At 56.2% G+C, this 20,086-nt stretch overlaps 1 protein-coding gene across 3 annotated transcripts in view; it reads right to left on the minus strand.

The window, feature by feature from the left end:
- Positions 1–462: 462 nt before the first annotated feature.
- TRIOBP (TRIO and F-actin binding protein) overlaps positions 463–20,086 on the minus strand; it is a 57,010-nt gene continuing 37,386 nt past the window's right edge. For 2 of the 3 annotated variants that reach the window (XM_057556422.1, XM_057556420.1), the window contains 13 exons: positions 18,797–18,853; positions 16,121–16,189; positions 15,909–15,998; positions 15,408–15,517; positions 13,416–13,941; positions 12,650–12,781; positions 7,308–7,455; positions 5,478–5,580; positions 4,752–4,911; positions 4,560–4,673; positions 3,466–3,552; positions 2,543–2,706; positions 463–1,166 (listed from right to left, as the gene is read on the minus strand). In XM_057556422.1, coding sequence (XP_057412405.1) covers positions 2,545–2,706; positions 3,466–3,552; positions 4,560–4,673; positions 4,752–4,911; positions 5,478–5,580; positions 7,308–7,455; positions 12,650–12,781; positions 13,416–13,941; positions 15,408–15,517; positions 15,909–15,998; positions 16,121–16,189; positions 18,797–18,853 — 1,758 coding nt within the window. In that variant the 3' untranslated portion in view covers positions 463–1,166; positions 2,543–2,544. Of the gene's footprint in view, positions 1,167–2,542; positions 2,707–3,465; positions 3,553–4,559; positions 4,674–4,751; positions 4,912–5,477; positions 5,581–7,307; positions 7,456–11,506; positions 12,502–12,649; positions 12,782–13,415; positions 13,942–15,407; positions 15,518–15,908; positions 15,999–16,120; positions 16,190–18,796; positions 18,854–20,086 lie in introns of those variants that run through there. The other variant, XM_057556421.1, reaches the window with a different exon arrangement.

The raw sequence follows: 20,086 nt of genomic DNA on the forward strand, positions 1-20,086 counted from the left end.
CCTCTGGGCACAGCCTCAATATAGTACTGGGGCTGAAAGGTACCCATTTGATGGAGAAGCAGATTAAGGCTCCTGGAGAGGGGCGTGGCTTGCCCGAGGTCAATCACCGGCAAAGCCTCAGCTCCAGTCCTCCCTCCAAGGCTGGGCCCGCCGCCCACTCCCAGGCTTTTCAGACTGAGGGGCCTTGTTAAAGTGCAGATCCTGACTCAGTAGGTCAGGGCGGGGCCTGGACTTGATGTTTCTAACAAGCTCCCTGGTGTCACTGCTGTTCCTGCTGGTCTGCAAACCCCACGTGGAGCTGCAAAGCCTGGTGGAGGAACCAGATTCTCAACCCCACCCTCAGAAGCCCACATGCTACCCCTTCAGGAAGGGTGGAGCGCTGGGGGGGGCGGGTGGTGAAGCCACTTTAAGAAACCCCAACCTCCATTACCCTCCCTGCCCAGCCACCCAGGACACCAGAGCTGCCGGAACATTTTATTAAGTTACGAAGGCTCACGGAGCAGGAGAGAAACGCCTGCACGGGGTGGTCCCCGCAGATCCATGCCCAGCACCCCTCGGAGGAGGGGGTGGGGCCATGGGGGCAGCTGCTGGCTCCCTTTGTCCATCTGTCCCTCCGTCCAGAGTCCCAGGGAGTGGGTCCCCCCAGGGCAGGAAGTAGTTAGTGGGAGGTAGGGCAGGAAGAGGGTGGCTGGCTCCCGGCCTCTCCCAGCAGAGTCAACCCTGCCGTAGCTGCTGCTGGGCCTCCGCTAGACCCCGGGCCGGGCTGTGGGCCCAGAAGCCCAAGCAGGCGTCTAGAGACACAGGGAGAGCCAGTGTTAGAGGCACACGCCACCAGGAATTGCTTTTTAAAAAGTATAAAGTGTTTGGGGGGAAAAAAAAAAAAGGAAAAAAAATCTATATAAAAATCTCTTCACATATAAAATCCTGAAGAAGGTGCAAGGTAAGACCCAGTGCTAGGGGCGCGCTCAGATACGCAGAGAGTGTGCGTGTGTATGTGTATGTGTGTGGACGTGTGTGTGTGTGTGTGTGTGTATAGTGGGCGTGAGTGCATGTGCGGCCCACAGAGGGTGGGGAGAAAGCTTGGCTTCTGACGTCCATCCAGCAGGGAAGGAGGGCGATTGGTCCCCTTGGGCTGGGGGTCTGCAGCAGGGCTGGACCATGAGGACCTAGAAGACAAGAGTGGAGGAGTCTACTAATTAGAAAAGATACATGCACCCCAGTGTTCACAGCAGCACTATTTACAACCGCCAAGACACGGAAGCAACCTAAGTATCCATTGACAGATGAGTGGATAAAGTATATATATACAGTGGAATATTACTCAGCCATAAAAAAGAATGAAATAATGCCATTTGCAGCAACATGGATGCACCTAGAGATTATCATACTAAGTGGAGTAAGTCAGACAGAGAAAGACAAATATCTTATGATGTCATTTATATGTGGAATCTTAAAAAAAAATGATACAAATGAACTTATTTACAAAACAGAAACAGAGACACAGAAAACAAACTTATGGTTACCAAAGTGGAAAGCAGGGGTGGGGGGAGGGATAAATTAGGAGTTTGGGATCAGCAGATACAAACTACTATATATAAAATAGATAAATAACAAGGTTCTACTGTAGAGCACAGGGAACTATATTCAATATCTTGTAATAAAATATAACGAAAAAGAATGTATGTATGTATTTCTGTATATAACTGCATCACTTTCCTGTACACCAGAAACTGACACAACATTGTAAATCAACTACATTTCAATAAAAAAAAAGAGTGTGGGAGTCTGGCTTAGGCCAGGCAAGGGTGGCTGGCAGGTCCTTCCAATACCTCTCGGCCCCAAAGGCTGGGCCAGATCCTCTCCTCCGGGCTTTTCCCCAAGCCTGGCCCACAGGGTGGCCTCTCCCGAGTGCCTTAGGAGGTCCCCAAGGATGTGTTAGAAAGAGGAAGCTCCAGGTAGACAGGGCAGTAGGAAAAGGCATCATAAAAATGTTTCAAACCCTGCCAAGTCAGGGATGACTGTGAGAAGAAGTAGGACAGAGCACGGCCTCCAGTGATGTCTGGGGTGTGAAACACAGAGGAAGGAACGCTGTGGGTGATTAGTGATGTGTGCTGTGCTGCTGGGTCTGATGAGGGGGTGACCACACCGGATTTGCCACCCAAGCCCAGGCAGATCAGTTAGGGCACTGCCAGCTCTGAGGAGGGGTGTGGACTACTCGGACTGTGGCTGTGGCTCTGTGTTAAGAAGCACCCGTTGTCACATGGCGGGGACAGGGCGAAGATCAGACCCTGAACTCACTGGTCCGCCTCTGAAGAAACACGCTCAAGTTTACATAGCAGCCTCTGGCTGAGCCTGACAGATCCCCACGACAACCCCGAGTTGCTGGTGTCACTGTCCCCATTTACAGAAAGGGATACGGAGGCTAGGAGAAGGAAGTGCCCTGGCCCAGATGGCAGGGGGAGTCAGGTGCGGATGAGCCTTGAGCTCACACCTCCAGGCCTCCAGGTGGTGGCCTCACCCCCGCCCACCCCGAGGCGCCCACCTCTACTCGGCCAGGCTGTTGCGCACGGCCTCCTTCTCCTGCAGGGCGGCCATGGCGAGGCGCAGGTGCTCCTTCAGCTGCTCGATCTCCCGCTCCGACCGCGTCTTGATGTGGTTCAGCTCCACATACACGTCCTGGTACCTTCCCGAGGTGAAGCGCCTGTCCTGGGGGGCGGAAAGGGGTTGTGAGGGCACGAAGCCCTCCTTCCTGGCCCTGCCCACCTGCCGGCGCAATGCAGCCAGGCCCCTCCACTGCCCCCATGGCCTCCTCCCTCCAGGTGGTCCCCCTAGATGGCCCCCAGCTCCACCCAGTGACACAGGTTTCAGCGTCATTTTCATCCCATTCAAGATGAGAGCTGAGGCTCAGAGATGTGAAGCTTTTGTCCGAGACCACACAGCAGTGAGTGGCTGGGAGGAGAACCAGGTCAGCCTGGCCCAGTGCTTGGGCCCCTTCCATGAGTCTGGCTCACACACACTTCAGAGCCACCAACATGCAGCGGTGTCAAAGACAAAGGGACATGGCACCAAGGGTGGGCCAGACTGGGCCCCGAATCCTGGTCCCCCAACTCCCAGCAACACGGCTTATCCCTCACTGCAATGCACGCTCCACACGCGCAGGGGTTTTGGTCTTGTCCACGGCTGTCACCCAGCACCCAGCACAGTGCTGGGCACATAGTGGGTGCTCAATAAATATTTTCTGACTAAATAAAAGCAAATGTGGCCTTGAGCAAGTCACTTACCTTTCTTAGCCTCAGTTTCTTTGTCTGTAAATGGGAATAGTGACATCTACGTGGGGGAGGCACGGGGAGAGCCTGATGAGGCCAGGAGTGGCCGGCACAGAGCAGGTGCTCAAAAGATGGGACACAGCTGGATCCAGGGGCTCCCCACCCCGCAGACACCCTGCCTTGGCCGGCTGGGACTCACCTTCTGCATCATCTGGAGCTCATCCCGGAGGCACTGCACCTCCTTCTTCAGGTACTGCAGCTCATTCTCCTTCACTCGCAGCAGCACCTGGGGTCACAGATGCCAGGCTAACGCAGAGCCAGAGGCCAGAGCTACCCTGGCTCACCGCACCCCTGAAGCATGGCTTCTCTCTGCCTCAGGCCCCTAGAATGCAGCTCCCAACCTGCACCAAGACCCATGTCCCCAGGAGCAGACTCCTCCAGGAAGTCCTCTGTGATTTCTCCTTGCTCTCTCACCCTGTCCATACCATGTGAGTGGGTAGCTTATGGTCACCTCTGCTATGGCCTCAACACAGCGCCAGGCCCTCCACTTCAGGGCAAAGAGCACGAAAAGAAGCCATAGTGTGGCCCTAGTGTGGCCCTAGTGTGAACCAGAGTGGGCTGGGCTTCCTCATTAACCCCTCCCCAAACCCTGATGAGCAGGTACTGCTACCCTGACCTGACCAAGGAGGAGACAGGTTCAGCCAGGACGAAGGAGGCTTAAAAGCTTTGACTCTGGAGCCAGGTTGCCTGGTTCAAATCCCAGCTCCCATACTGACTAGCCATGTGGCCTTGGGCAAGATACTTGACCTCCCTGTGTCTCAGTTTCCTCACCTATAAAATGGGAACAGTAATGGCATCTTTCTCATAGGACTGTTAGGAAGTCTCAATGAATTAGCAGATGTAAGGGCTTACAGAAGTGCCAACCACAGAGTAAAGCTGTATATAAATTTTTGTTAAATACAACAAAAGGCTAGGGTGGCCCTGGGATCACATACACATTTTTTCACTCTGGCTTCTCCCAGTAAGGGAGGTGCTAGCTCCATTTTATAGATGAGCCACTGGGGCTCAGAAAGGTGAGGTGACTTGCCATGGTCACACAGCAGGTGGGTGGCAGGATCCACCATGGGAGGGCTTTAACCCAGTCAGCCCAGTAGTGCTGGGTGCACAGCAGGCGTCCTTCCTAGCTGCCCTGTCCTCTCCCAGCTACAGGGCAGAGCCAGCCTGTCTGGATACACTCCCCACACCCAGGCCCCAAGAACCAGCTGGGCGGCCTGGCACAAGGGGTGGACACACCTCCAGCTCACAGGAGCTCCGCTCACTGCTGCGCCCGCAGCCGTTGCCAGTGCCCTGTGAGGCGATGAAGCTGCGCAGCCGGTCAATCTCCTCGGACAGGCGGGTGTGCAGCTCCTGGGAGGGGTGGGATGGTCAGTGCAGGGGCCCCGGGATGCCCACGCCCCACCCCCACCCCAGCGGGGCCAGGCCCACCTGGTTGTGGCGCAGCAGCTCCTGGCCCTCCTGCTGGCAGCGCCGCAGCGTGTGCTCACGCTCCTCCGCCTGCCGCGTCAGGGCCCCAATCTCCAGGCACTTCTGCGAGTACTGCTCTGACAGCACCTGCAGCTCCCGCTTCAGTGCCTCCACATCTGACCTGCCCAGGGCAGAGGAGGGGAAGGATGGCCCGGGCTCTCTCGCCCTCTGCCAAGCTGGGTCAGGTCACATAGACTCAAAGCAGCTTAGGGCTCCTGGTTCCCGCCCTAGTTTTGCCTTCAGCCAGCTGTGGGGCTGTGAACTGGTGACAGCCTCTCTGGGCTGCAGGCGCCTCCTCTATGAGGGGATGGGTTGGAGAAGCCCATCTCTAAAGCCTCCATAGCCCCAACATTCCGTGGCAGGGGGGCACCTACTGGCTGATACTGTAGCCCAGCTCTAGGAGACACTAAAGAGGGGAAGAGAAGGGTGGAGGCTGAGACTGGCTAGACAAGAAGGGGCCTGAGGACTGCCGTGTGCACTGGCGTGGGGGTCTGGCTGAGTTCCCGCTGCTTCTGTTCCCGGTGCCATGTGACCGGAGCGGGCGTCTCAGCTGGGGGCAAACTGACATGCCCTCCGCCAGGGGTCTTAGCACAGGTCCCCCACTCACAATCAGCAGGGTGGACAGCTGGGCCCCTGGCTCAGAGGGAGCCCCTGTCCCCACACCGCAGGGCCCAATTGCCATCTTACTGGTGCTGTTTCTGGAGGCCATCCGGGCCCTGCGGGAGACTCTGTGTCTTGCTCAGCTCCCGGCTCAGCTCCTCCTGGTAGGCCTTCTTCATGGCTTCGATGGCTGGAAGCAGGGCAGAGAGGTGGAAGGGAGACTGGGGAGGGGTCAGCAGCAACAAGCTCCACTTCCTCTGGGACTCCATATGGAGACAGGAGCAGAGAGTGGTATGCAAAGAGCACTGGGCCGGGCTGTGTCATGGACTGAGTGGCTTTGGGTAAGCTGCTCAACCTCTCTGAGCCTGTCTATCAAGGGAGGATGACAGTGCCTGTCTGATGGACCCTGCTGGGGAGACATCTCAATGTCTGACCACTGGTACCTCTTGTTGTTAGTGATTTCTTGGTAAGACCCCACACAGTCCTCCCTGCAGAGCCTGGAAGGTTCTTTAACAAGGTCCATCTGCCTGGCCCAGCCTAGTGGTCAAGAACGCAGGCTCTGCGGTCGGTACAAATCTGTGTGACTTTGTGCAGGGTACTTAACCCCTCTGTGCCTTGGATTCCTTATCTGGAAAACAGGGATGACAACAGCACCTCTCGTGGGTTGCTGGGAGACAGGTGTAGAGCATTCAGAACAACGCATGGCACAGAGTCAGTACTCAGACACTGGCCCCCACTGGTTTATTTTCAGGCTGTGAGCCCCCAAGGACTGAGTCTCTTTCCACACTCACACGGGGTTGTTGTGAAGGTTAAACAAGCCCTCATTCATAGTCTTATCCATAATTCCAAAATCCAAAAGCTCTGAACACTGAAAGTGTTTTATAACTCTTTTGGTGGCAATCCCCAACCTGAACGGACACAAGGCTATTTGTGGTCATGATTATCCCACTTAAGTGTGACTTTGAGAAATTTCCAAAATTTGCCAAAACCTTAGTGCTAGATTTCAGGGTGAAGCCCAGACCCTGCTGGGAGAGGATATTTAATATACATACCAGGTTATCTTTCTAAAATGCAAAACGCACTGACCCCAGGGTTTGGGATGAGGGGCCCTGGGCTTGAGTGCTTGAAGCACTGGCAGGTGGTTAAGTTCCAGATCATGTGGCCTCTTTCATCATTTCCATTATTCTGCAAACCCTATGAAAGTGTCTAGGATGCCAGGCACACACAGCAGGTGTGCAGAGGACAGAGAGGGAGAGTTAGCCAGCATCTTGGGCATTCCTGTTTCTGACTTGGGAGAGCAGAGGGAAGGGTTCAGGGAATGGCTTTGCAGTCAGAGTGCTCTGAGCTCCCACGTCAGCTTCTGCCACCTCCAAGCTATGCCATCTGGGACAAGTCGCTAACTTCTCTGAGCCCCAGTTACCTCATCTGTGAAATGGGTTCACTCCCTCGGGCACTGCAAGGACTAAGGCTGCTCACGTGAGTAACGGGCTTGGTAAATACTCACACCTTTCCCTGCTCTCCCCAGGGTCCGGCCCACATGCCCAGTGAGACGGCACTCCTATGAGAGCAGCGTCTGTGGCTGAGCAGTCTCTCCCCAGCACACGGCACGGGCCTGGGCGTGGAGTTGGAGCTCAGGGCATGTGTGTGGCTTGAGGGGGGCTTCCCAGTGGCCGCAGGCCCCTGAGGGAGAGGAGTCACAACCCACAATCTGTGAGTTGGGGTCTTTTATTGCCTCGGTTTCCTCTTTGCAAGCAGGGTTAGAGACCAGATCTAGGGGCTCCTGAGCCCTCACCCCAAGTTTGGCACCCAGGCCCTCACCTCTTAATTTACAGGCCTCCCGAATCCAGTCAGGAGGAGCCTCTGCTTGGAGGCTCAGGGGCCGGGCCCCACCGTGCCGCTCCTGCCCGGGGACCTCACCTGAGGCTGTGGCTGCTGTCTCCTCGGCCAGGAGCCACTCCTTCTCCTGCTGCAGCCGCTGCAGCTCCCGCTCGTGGTGCCGCTGCAGCTCCTCCATCACCTGCTGGTGCGAAGACTCCATCTCCGCCAGGCTGCGCTCGCACGCCTCCTGTGGATGGGAGACCAGGCGGTCACGGGGCTGCCCCCATTGCCTGGATGGTGGCCCTTTCCCAGCCTGTGACAAGAAGCCTCAGGGGCAGGCCTGCCCTGGTCCAGGCTTCACCACCTCCCCCAAGACCCTGGCATCATCAGCCTGTATCTGCCCCTGCTCCCTGCCATCCACAAACCTCACCTTGTCATTCTCCTGCTTCGAACCCTTCTGAGCCTCCCCATCCCGCAGAGCCAAGTCCCTGCTCCAGTTTCTGACCCTGGTGGTCTCATCCCTGGCCCTCCCCCACAATGAAGCCCCATAGTTATAAAAAAAACCACAACCAGTTCCTGGCATGTTCACACCTCTGAGCTTTAGCTCATATTCGCACTGCTTGGAACATTCTTTTACAACTTTCTCTTCCTGGGTAATTCACTTGTCCATTAGACCAGCTTAAAGATCCTCCTAGCTCTGACTCTGGGCAGCCTCTCCCCTGCCTCCAAAGGCTCTGCTTCTGCCCGATCATAAATTCCCCCAAAAGAAGGAAGATTTGATCCAGCTCAGAGTCCCCGGGGTCTGGGCCACGGCCTGACTTGTGGCAGGTGCTGAGTAAGTCAGCTGAAATTAATGGCTTACCACAGCATGGGGCTGTGTAGACAAGACTGGCAAGTTTTTAAATGATTGATAATACCCACTGCTGGGAGAGTCAGCCGCGACCGTGTGCGTGGAGGGCAGTTTGGTGGCATCATCAAATTTTAACGACCCCTTAACCTAGCAGGTCCACTCCTAGGAATGACCCCACAGAAAGTCATACGTGTACGAAGACTCTTGGACAAGGGTATTCCCTGCGGCAAGGTTGGTAACAGATGAAAACTGGAAATAATCTAAATACCTAACAGGGAAGCCCTTAAATAAATTATGGGATTGAGCATTACAGAGGACCCAGGCAACTGTTAAAAGACAGAGCTGCCCACATGGACTGCTGTAGAAAGGTGTCCCAAAAATTAGGTGATGAAAGCTGGTTTCTGACAATACACATGGTGGGACCCCGGTCACAGACACAAGACACTTAGAGCTGTAGGTCTGAGTACGTGTACATAAAAACACAGGGAAAGGTATGGAAGGATACTTTGAAAAGTAATGGTGCCCCAAAGATGTCTATGTCCTACTCCCGGAACCTGCGAATACGTTACCTTACATGGCCAAGGGGAATAGAGGCTGCTAATCAGCTGACCTGAAAATAGGGAGATTATTTTAGATTATCCTCTGGGCCCAAAGTAATCACAGGGTTCTTGGATGTGGAAGAGGAGGCAGGGGAGCAGAGGGAGAGGCAGAAGGGACTACGGAAGGAGCTCAGTGGGAAGTGAGGACTTGACTCTCCTTCACAGGTCCTGAAGGTGAAGGAAGGGGCCACGGGCCAAGGAATGCAGGCGGCTGCCAGACGCTGGAAAAGGTGAGGAAACGGAGTCTCCCCAGAGCCTATGGAAGGGAACGCGATCCTGTAGATGCCTGGATTTTAGCCCGGTGAGACCCGTGTTAGACGTCCACCCTACAAAACTGTGAGATGATAAATTTGTGTTACTTATGTTAGTGGTAATTTGTTACGGCTGCAACAGGAAACTCTATAGATGTGCTCAAATGGTAACCAAGGTTCCCTGGGGTTGGGAGCAGGCACGGGAAGGAGAGTTCACGTGTTTGTTTCCAACCTTTTGATTTGTTTGAATTATTTTTGAAAATGTAAACAAATTCATTATATAATTTAAAAATATTTACGATCATTAAAAAGGGAAGGGGAACAGCCAAGGAAGAAACTGAGGCACGGAGGGCCGGTTAAGAGGCTGCATTCTCCCCCATGCCACAGGGCACCTCACGGCCGGTGGGGACGGACCCCCACCTCGCCAGCAGCCACATCTGGGGGCTGCACGGGCCAGTGTGGGGGAAGGGCAAGGGTCAGGCCCCCTGGGTCCAGGTGTTCTGAGTGGTGGGCAAGGGACACCTGTCCCACTGAACCTCTGTGCCTGTCCTCTGTGTGTGCCCCCAGTAAGGGCAACAGAACGTGGCTTTGGAGTTCCACAGACTGGGTCCTAGTCCTGGCTGTACCATGGAGTGAACTTGAGCAAGCTCCTTTCCCTCTCTCAGCCTCAATCTCCTCATCTGTAAAACAGACCCCATAAGACCAACTCAGGAAGGTCCCTGAGGTAAGCCAGCGTCCACCTGTGGAGATCGCCGACGAGTAGAGACCGGAGCACTATGGGAGATGGGACTGCTGTTCTTAAAGAGCCAGGTCAGACAGGCAGACCCGGCAGCCAATAGGGCGTCTGGAGGCTGACGTCAGGAGGTGGGAACTAGCCCACGAGGAGGGGCTCCCAGAAGGCCAGGTGCTGCTCCCTCTGACCTGCCTTCCCGAGGGCCCAACGTGTGCTGCTGTGCCAGGTGCTGCCACCTCTGACATGGATCAAAGTAGATAAAGAAGTACCCGTGGCCCCCACTGCAGTAAGCACTGAAGCCCCGCGGGGTGAAGCGCCAGGCCCCCGGCTGCTGTCCTGTGGTGGCAAGCCCCACAAGCTGGAAGAGGGGTGCCCACTCGGCCTGATACCAGGCTGGGGAATCCCTCCCTTGCTGTCACCTCTCCAGGGTCCACTGACTCTCCAGCTGCCTCCTCAGGGACCCGAGGGGACACAGATGGCTCAGCTCCTCTTCTCTGGCGCCCTCCCCCACCCCGTCTTGGGCTGTTTCCCCATTATGCCCTTCTCACCCCCCACTCCTCCTGCCCATCCCAACCTAGCACGACGAAATGCTGACAGCCTTGGGGTGCCCAGTGGGCGCCTGGGGACCAGGAAGCCTGGACTGCAGACACAGGTCTGCCACCAGCTGGAAGGTCTCGCCCCCTCTCTGGGCCTCAGTTTCCCCATCTGTAAGCTGAGAAGTCAGAGCAGTGCTTTTCAAATTTCATTTTAGTGACAGAAACCTTCTTCCAAAGGGAATCTAATGCAGGTTCTAATAGTAAAATGGACAAGGATGGAGCTGCTCTGGTACTGGTGCCTGTGAATGAACCCACCCAGAATGGACCCTCCACAGAGCAAAGTCTGAAGCCCTCTGGGTGGGGGTCTCTGAGGTCCCCAGATGCCTCAGGTGGTGGTGGTGTTGGACCTCACCCTGTCTAGAGATGCCCCACCTTCCTCTGGCCTCAAGGGAGCCCTGACAACACTGGGCCCTCCCTTTCCCCCCTCCCCATGTCAGGTGATCCCCAAGCTAGGCCTCTACATCACACCCCAATGCCCCTTGGCCCTGGTCTCCCTTCAGCTGAACGTTCCATCAACCACTCAGCCTCAGACGGCCCTTGGCCTTGCATGGTGGCCCCAGCTCCCAGCTGCTCCCCTCTGCCTTCCTCGGGTCAGTGGCCCAGCCTTAAGCTCACCTCCCTCCACATGCCCTCCTACATCCCTCTCTCCTTCAGCATCGTCCTAGCTCCTGACGCTGGTCCTATCCCCTCCCAAGCCCCCTGCACTCCAACCCCACCTTCCCGACGTCACTGTCAGACCCCAAACCTTCTTAGATGTGTGGGATGCGATCCCAGCTCCTTAGCTTGGCAGTGGGGGTCTCCACTATAGGCACCCACTGGCCCTCCACCTCCTGCTGCAGCCCACGCTCCCACCCACAGCTCCAGGAAGACTTTCTGAGAGCCCCACGTCCCCTCAGAACTTCTAGAAGGTCCCCCTGCCCAGAGCCTGGGATCCCAGCATTCTTTTTTGCTTCAGGCAAGGGCGTGCTGGCTGGGGGCAGCCGATTGCCAAATTTTTAGGAATTCGGTGGCACGGTTATTTAGCATAGCCATTATTAGAAATTATATAAACTTAAAATTAATTGTTACATTAAAAACAAAGCTGATACTCAAAATTCATCACTTCCTAATTATTTCACTGCATTTTATTAGTAGCTATGCTTTGAGGTTAATTACATCTCCTGTATCTGTAGGGTGGAAATGTCGTATGACGGCGGGCACATAGCTTCCCAACTCTGTGTTCAGGGACATCAGCCATAGAGGGAGTATTTACACCATGGAAATTGGTAAACGTTACAAATCAGGGCTTGATTTATTGTTTTGTTGATTGTCCAGATTTAAGCAAGAGATGAGAAAAAGCTAATAATGCTCACAGTACAGATTACACTTCAAAGCGGCGTGCCCTATCTATGACCATCACATTGTACACAGAACAAAAACCTGAGAAATATTCTTAAAAGAATATTCTCAAATAGTCTCAACCAAAAGCTATCCTCTAATTCAGCAAAGAAGTTGCCCTGACATTGACCAAGTAAAGTTTTGACATACGTCTTTCTGTCTTACTCATTCACACAAACAAAAAAGGCCAAACAACATTCGTGTTAGAACGACACTCGTTTTTTCGGCTAGCTGTGGATACGAGCATTCGGAAAAATCAATGAAAGTATTCTGAGAAAAATCAATTTGCTATATGGAATTCACAATAAAAAACATTATATATTTTTTATTTGTAAGTTGCACACTAAACATCCTTTATATCAGTGAAATTTACAATAAACATATACAAGTGTGTCAGTGTGTACACACACATGTATTTTTTCTGGAGAGCTAGTTGTCCCAGGCATAACAATCAAAAGTGTCTCCGGACACGGCCGAATGTCCCCAAGGGAACAAAATCAGCCTTGGTTGAGAGCCGCTGTCCTAGGCAGACCGTGAGTCTCCCGAGGGCCACTGGAGGCGCCCACGTCCCGCAGACCACCTTGAGCAGGGCCTCGGCCTGGCAGGCATGGGCAGGATTTCCCTGTGTTTAGGGAGCGACTTCCAGGGGCCTGCCCATTAGGGATCCCACTCTCCACCAGGCCCCCTCTGCCCCAGACGTGCAGGGGAAGGGGTCTAAGTACAGAGGATCACATGGGGGCTCACACACAAGCTCTGCAGTCAGCCTGACCCGAGCTCAAATCCCACCTCTGACATCTGCAGGCAGGTTGACCTCAGGCAAGTCACATAACCTCTCATAGCTCAGTGGCCTTGTCTGTAAAAATGGGCACAGTGCTCACGTCCACCCGCTGGGGAGATTAAATGAGATAATGAATGTCAAATGCCTCACACGGGTTCCGGTACACAGGAAGGGCTCCCAGAATATTAGCCGTTTTCTCACAACGTGGCAACCAGAAACCTGCCCCCACCCCCGACACAACAGCTCCTTGGCCTTACCTGTGAGATGTAGCCTGGGGGGATGTGGCCGTCCTCCTGGGACTTGGGTGCACCCTGAGGAGCCTCCCCTTGGAGACGCCGAGCCTCCCCTTGGAGACGCCAGGCCTCCAGCTGGGCACGAAGGGACTGGACCTATGGGGGGGGGGGGGAACGGGAAGGCGAGGTCAGTGAGGGCCTGAAAGTGGGGATGGAGCTGATGGGAGGAAGTGGCCCTCGTGTGGAGATGCAGGCAAGGGGGACATTCTAGCTGTTTCCTGGATGGCCAGGTCAGAAACCTAGGAGAGTGCTGGCCCAGAGACGGCTCGACAGGGTTGGGAGCAGGACACCGCGGTCACCCCCACGTTATGTAGGTGGGGAGAAATGCCTTGGAGCCTCAGTTTCCCATCAGTAAAATAGTGATGAGGTCTACCCTATGGGACCATGAGACTGCTGTGAGGATTACATGAGCCAATGTAGGTAAAGAGGGCCTAGCACAAGGCTTGGGAAGCAGAAGGTACTCAATAAATAGTCTCTTCCTTCTCTTCCCTCTTCCCTTCTCTGTGATTGCTGAGGACAGAACTCAGATGGGAAAACAAAAACAAAAACAAAAAATCCCCAAGGTCCAGGAAAGAAGATTCTAGTTCATAAGGAATCTGGGGGGTCAGTGGCTCAGAGGTGAGCTCCCCATCACTGTAGGTATGCAAGGTGAATGCCATAGCGTGACTGCAGGAATAGGAAGGGTGTTGGTAGGGTGAGGAGGCTCCCAGAGGCCAGCCGTGCCGCCTACCTCCCTCTCCAGTGCCTCGTGGCTGTCGCTAGGGCCCCCCCGGCGCTCCCCGCGGCTTTGGTTGAGCAGGGCGGTGAGAGGCACCCGCTTGTTCTCCCGCAGGGGCAACTTCTCCAGCTCCTGCCACTTCTTCTCGATCTCCTCACTGAGCCGGCTCTGCTGGTCCTCAGTCAGGGGGGCGCCCAGGCCCCGGCGCGGACCGTCGCCGGCCGGTGTCTCCGTGGCCCTGCTGTCCGTGGCCTGGAACCACTTGCGTCGCTCCTCGGAACGCTGGGCCAGGTCCCGCTCCAGCTCCTCCTGCTTGGCCGGGCGGTCGAGAGCACGGGCCTGGGTGCGGGCCCGCTGCGGGGAGCCCTGAGTCAGCGGGGAGAGCTCCACGTAGTCCAGTGACTGCCGCTGCCCGTCTGCCTTCCGGGGGCCGCCCCGGCCGATGACCTCCGAGCCTGCCCGCTGCTCCCCCGCCTTCAGGGAGCCCTTCGGGGTGCCGTAGCTGTGCAGCGTGTTCTCCTTATTGCAGTCTGAGAGCCTAGGGGGCCAGCAGAGCCACATCAGGCGAGACCTTGCCCTCTTGGTCCCAAAATAAGCACTTCTGCAGTGCCACCCGTGCACCGGGGCCAGGGGACAGACCCCAGTGGAGGAAGCAGCTTAGGACTAGAGCTTCATCATTAACAGACCCTGGGAACCATCCCAGCTCTGCCACTTACCGGCAGAGGGTCCAGGGTACCTGGCCTCTCTCTCTGAGCCTCAGTTACCTCATCTGTGATATGGGACAACAGTGCCACTCACAGGAGGGACTAGGTGAGCAAATGTGTGCAAAGCGACCAGGAAGCCCTTTGAGAACGTGATCGAAGCATTAGTATTAAGGGTGTGCTGTGTGACAAGGCCCTAGGTTCAAGAGGCTCACAGTGGAATAGGGGAGATGCCCAGGGTCACTGCTGGTGAGATGAACGGTGGCCTCTGGGTGGGGGCACAGAGCACAAACCGTGGAAACCCGTAATGACTGCGGCAGTTCCCTTCTTCTTCCATAGCGATACTGGGTACGTGGTTACCCGGCCAAAAACTAAAGCATCCCTTGCCGCTACACGTGGCCGTGTGACTCCACCCTGCCCAGTGCGTATGTGAGGTGGCACCTTTTGAAGGACCAGGCGTGCCCTGGCCTGGCTCCTGGCTGGGACCCATGAGAATGCGAACAGTGCTCTGGCGCAGAGGCAAGGCTGTGGGCTGCTGTGGAGCGAGAAAGAAACCTCTCCCTTGTTTAAACCCGTGTTTGGGGTTTCTTTGTTGTAGCAGTGGAGCCTATATACTAAATCAAAGTCCAGCTGCACAGTAGCTGAGAGTTTACAAAGGGCCTCCATGCACGTCCTCGCATGACACACCTCGGTGTGACAGGTGAGGAGTCTGAAATTCAGGCCAGACAGCAACTGGCCTAAGGTTGACCAGCCAGGGTGTGGCCAGGCAGGTGGACCCACACTCAGCACCCCTCGATACCACGCTTCCGTTCCTACTGCCCAGCAGCCAGAGTCCCAGCCCCTACGGGCATCTGGGGTTTATCCTGCATGGGGCTCTACCACCAGGTCACTCGGTCCTCCTGCCCCTCTACCCACAGTGACCTCCACAGGGAGCTCCCCACCCAGACTAAGTAGCCATCCCCTCTCCCTGACACAGGCTCAGACACAGCCCCTGCGGCACAGAGTCCATAAGCCACCTCGTGGGGCTGTGACTCACTGGCATCTTCTCCAAAGAGCCAAGGCCTCTCCCCACCTTTTCAGGATGTGGGGAGATAGAGAGGGACAAGAGGCAAACCCCAAATCCTCAAGGTATTTCTGGATGAGTGCCACGGATACCCCCTGCCCTCTCCCTCTCCCTATTTTGTTGGTGGAGAAACTGAGGCCCAGCAAGTAGAGCCACAGGGCCCTCAGGTGAGTGCCAGAAACCCACTCAGGATGCGGGGGTAAGTGCCTCCCCCAGGCCCCGGTCCAGCCCGGCACGTACTTGGTGACATCTGGGGCTGAGGTTGGACGCACAGTCTTCCTCAGAGCCTCGATCCAGTTCCTCCGGATGCCCGAGGTCATGGCCGACAAGGTATAGACAGCATCCTTGGTCTGTAAGTCCACCCCACAGGTAGGTTGCCACCTGGCCAGCCCCCTTGCTCCCTCCCCACTATGGACTCCAAAGAGGTGCCCTTCCCTCCCAGGTGGGTATCTAAGGTCTTGAGCCTGGAGGCGAGCAGAGCATGCAAAACCTCCCCTCCACTAGCCTCAGGAGAGCCCCATCGGCTCCAAGATCTCTCCAACATCCAAATAGCCCTGCCAATGATATCCGGGATCGCCCCAGAAATGCTCAGTGCTGGCAGCAGGGCTTCTGACTGGCTCTGAGGACAGGATCTCCAGGTAAATGAGTGATAGGAGCCAGTCTGGTGGGCCACGCCCCACCCCGACACCTCCTCTGGGGGGCCCTCCAGGCATGCCGCCCCCCAGCCGCCCGCAGGCTCACGTGGATCTGGAAGCCATAGTTGCGCTGCACCGCATACTCGGTGACGTCCGTGCAGCAGCGCAGATCAATCTCACCGTCCAGCTCATCTGCCTGCAGCAGGAGGGCTCACGATGGTCCCTGGACTCCAGTGACCCTACCGGGACCCCCAAGCCCCTTCCAGGTGTCCCCCGGCACCTGATGGGGGAGGGAGCCCTCCCATCTCATCGTCTCACCTCCTCAGCAGTGGAATCCCTGTAGTACTTGAGGCTTGAATCGGTCAGCACAAACCAGTGCTTCTTCCACTGTGAAGGAGAGATGGTGGTGAGGGAAGGGGTGCGGGGGTGTGGAGTGAGAGCGTGCGTGTGTGTGTGTACCATTGTGCGGGCACCCTGGGCGCTGCCAGGTCAACCGTTCTGCTTGCAGCAGGGGCCTGGCATCCTCATCTGCTCTGCTGAGGGGTGGGGGGCAGGAGACAGGGGACAGTGCAGAGTCACAAAATCCACATTTGAAGTAAGCCCCCCCATTTCCTCTCTGCGGGGACAGCATCTGTGAAATGGGTCGGCTTCTCCTCAGTAACCACACCCTTCTTTTCTTTCTCAGGGCCCTTCTCTGATTTGTTGACACTTCCACAGGCTTCCTGATAACTTTCCACCAAGATCACCAAGGCTCCTACATGCAAATCCCACCCAGTGCCATCCAGGAAGGGGATGTGACCTGTGTAAGGTCATTTGCCTAGCAAATCGGAGGCCAGAACTTCAAAAACCTTTTTCCATACACTGACCCCAGATCAATCACCCCAGTGGTTAAAGACAAGTCTACCAGAGAGCAGGACTGGAAGGGTGCCCAGGGAGAAGCATCTGAGTGCCGGTCGTATTCTGTTTCTTGATCTGGGTGCTGGTTACATGCGTGTTCAGCTATGTGAATACATTATCTGCACATTTATGATGTGGGCTTCTCTCTGCTTCAACCAGGGTTAGGTTGGCAGGACACATAAGAGAGGGGTGGGGGCATCAGAACAGCCTGATATGAAAGTGCCAAGCTCAGCCCACCTCTGGGCTTCTGACCATTCACTGGAATGCCAGTTGAGGTCCACCCACTGCCAGGGTCAGTGCATGTCCTCCTGGTGCTCTCCCACATCACTAAGCCCTTGTTTATTACTTCAAGTACTTCGTTTTCTTTCCTCAAGAAGACAGTAAGTTTTCAAGGATGTGCCAGGATGATACTTTCTACTTCCTTCCACACTGCCTCCCCTAAGAAACAGGATTTTAGCATCCAAGAGACCAAGGTTACAACTATTGTATGCCTTGCTAGCTGTGTGTCTTTAGTCAAGTGTCTCGACCTCTCTGAGCTTCAGTTTTCTAACTTATAAAGTAGGGCTAATAAGACCCTAAGCCTCCTAGTGAAGTTAGAAATTCCTAACCCTCCCGGGAACGTCTCTCACGGCACTTCGCATAGGGTCAGGCACTAGGTTGCAGGGGATCGTTCTAAGAGGCTGGCCTTAGAACCACCCTGCTCTTCTGAATGGCCCAAGTTGCTGCTCAGGACAACTGTCCCTCTGTAAAGTAGGGCAGGGGTTCTGTGTCAAATGATCTCTTTGGCCCCTCCAGGCCTAGTCTGTGACTGCCTGAGATGGCAGCTGGATGGGCCTCAAGTGCCCCGAGTTCTAGGCCAGGGTTTGCCCAAGGTGCTGCTAGGTCCGGAAGAGATTAAAGCCCTTGTGGGCCTGTCTCCTGTCTGTGCACCGAGGGGTTGGGCTGGCTGAACTCCCAGGGCCCTTCCAGCTCGGACATTCCAAAACCCTGTGAAAGAGAATGAGTAACGGCCAGTTCTGGGTGGAGCCCATAATCTCTGCCCTCCAGAGACCCTGGGTGGGGGAGGCCGGGAAGGGTCACTGGCAGGGTGCCCAGCCTTGTGTGAGCCTGGAGCCCAGCCACAAGAGGACTGGCAAGTAGGCAGCGGGTATGAAGGCTGTAGGTTGGAGGGAATAAAGCATGTGGGTAGGAAACACAATGAGATTCCCTTTGGCTCCGTGCCCTCCCCGGCATGCGGGCTGCACACAGACCCAAGCCACGGGCGCATGCAGGACCTGGGCGGGGAGATGTCCCTTCCCAGGCTGGGTGGGCAGGAGGCCAGCTCCAGCTTCAGCTTGGCAGACAGAAGGGTAGAGCTGGTGAAAGGCTACTGTCCCTTCTGGTTGTAAAGATGCACACGTTAAAGAAAGGGAAGGGTTATTAGCTAAGGCCCAAGCAGGCACTGGGGGTTGTGTGGGACCCTTTACATGCTTAACCTCTGTGACTCCGTTATCCACCCTGGAAAGAACTATCATTATCCAGTATGTCCATTTCACAGATGAGGTCACCGAGGCCAGAGGAAGCTGTGACTCACCCGATGGGGCCCCAGGTTGGTGAGACTTCAAGAAATGTGGTCTGAGCCCCACCCCCTGGGTTGGGGGGAGCTGTTGTAAAGCTGAGTCTTTGGGAATCTGTACGTGTCTCAGGCTGGATGATCTCTGTGAACCCTTTCATCCCAGACCCTTGGATACCCAGCCAGGGTCGTCAAGAGGTGGGAGGGCTGAGGGGCTCTTGGTGAGAGGAGAGGACGGGGTGCAGGACGTGAAGCACCAGGAGGCCACCATCCCTGGTGACCTTTACAGACTGCAGACTGCTCCAAGAGGCTGAGATGACTAGCAGCCTCTGCCCTCCTACCCCACAGCCCAAGGCCTTCTTTCCAACAGGACAAGAAACATCCTATCCTCAGGGCTCCCACTCCGGCCCCCACCCTGTACCGTCTCCACCCAGAAGCCAGGGTCTCTAGAAAGCCCGACAGGCCAGGGAAGCAGCTCAGCCACTTGGGCCCTGCAGCAACCCCACCTCCCACCCCCCACCCCACCCACACCTCAGCCCTCCTACCTCTCCAGGCTCATCCAAGATTGACATCCATCCCTTCTTGAAGTTGAGCAGATCGGGCTATGGGGAGAGGAGGGGGCAGATGAGTCAGGCCCAGCAAGAACCAAAGGGGCCTGGGGAGGAAGGGGGGCTGCCCATCCTGCCCCCGAGTGAGGTCCTGGGAAGCCCAGAGGGAGGGCTGAGGGCGCAGGTAGCCCCCTAAATCCAGGCAGGCTCCCCAGCCACTGAGGCAGCCTTGGTCCCTTTCCCGAACATCCGGCAATCTCTGAGAGGTGGGCTGGGTGACTGGCCACCCACCACAGACCTCTGAGCTCCCTTCCCACCAGCCGGCTTCCTCACCTGAGAGTGGGACAGGGGGCAGGAGATCTCTGACTGTAAAAAGGGACCCTCAGAGAGCTCAGAGGACAGGCCAGATCAGCAGGGCTGAGAGAACTGTCCAGTTCTTCCCGCTGATGAGGCCCAAGTGGCCCAGCAGGACAATGCCTTAATGCTCCTACCCATTCCCAACCCACTAACCCTCCCATGGTCCAACCAGCCCTGCCTTTCCCTCATCTCCTGGAGAGCCTGAAAGATGGAGCCAGGCCCAGGATGAGGTCAGAGACCTCCTGGTCCCCCCCCTAGATCTCTGGAAGGGCCGGGGAGATGGCACCTCAGTCCCAGCAAGCCCTACCTGCCGGGTGCTGCTCAGGGGGGCACGGCTCCGGGGTCTGGGGGCTCCCAGCTGTAGCATGTTCCACGGGGGCCTGTGAGCTAGGTCCCCCCACCTAAACCTAGATGACGAAACTGCTCATCCAGGCATTTTCTCTGGCCAGGCCTATCCACAGACCCTCCCTGCCTGCTGGGGAGACCACTCTCTCGTCTAAGTCCCGGTCCTCCTGCAGAGGTTCAGCTCGTGCCCACTGGCGGGCCAGGCTGGCCGGCAGGGAGGAGGCGGCCACCTGTTGCCATGGCTCTGAGCCCGCCTATCAGCACCTGCATCACAGCCTCACCAGGCCAAGGTGTCCGGTTGCAATGGAGGGAGCGGGTGGCATGGCTCAGTGGGGTGGGCGGCGATGGCGGTGGCGGCTGGAAACCTGGAAACTGGAGCCACCTGACCTGGCCACCTCCCCTGACCCGCCTTCCTGTCAGGGAGCCCCATTCTCCTCTTCCTCAGGTGGAGCAAGAGACCTGAGAGGGGCTTGGGCCAGTGGCCTGGACATCTTGAGCTGTCTCCAGCCATGGCCTTGGGACCAGGGCCCCTGGATCTCGGCCGGCCGGCAGCCCAACTCCTGCATCGCAGCCCCTACCCGGAGA

Source organism: Balaenoptera acutorostrata, chromosome 11 (assembly GCF_949987535.1).
Source record: "Balaenoptera acutorostrata chromosome 11, mBalAcu1.1, whole genome shotgun sequence".
Lineage (NCBI taxonomy): Eukaryota > Metazoa > Chordata > Mammalia > Artiodactyla > Balaenopteridae > Balaenoptera > Balaenoptera acutorostrata.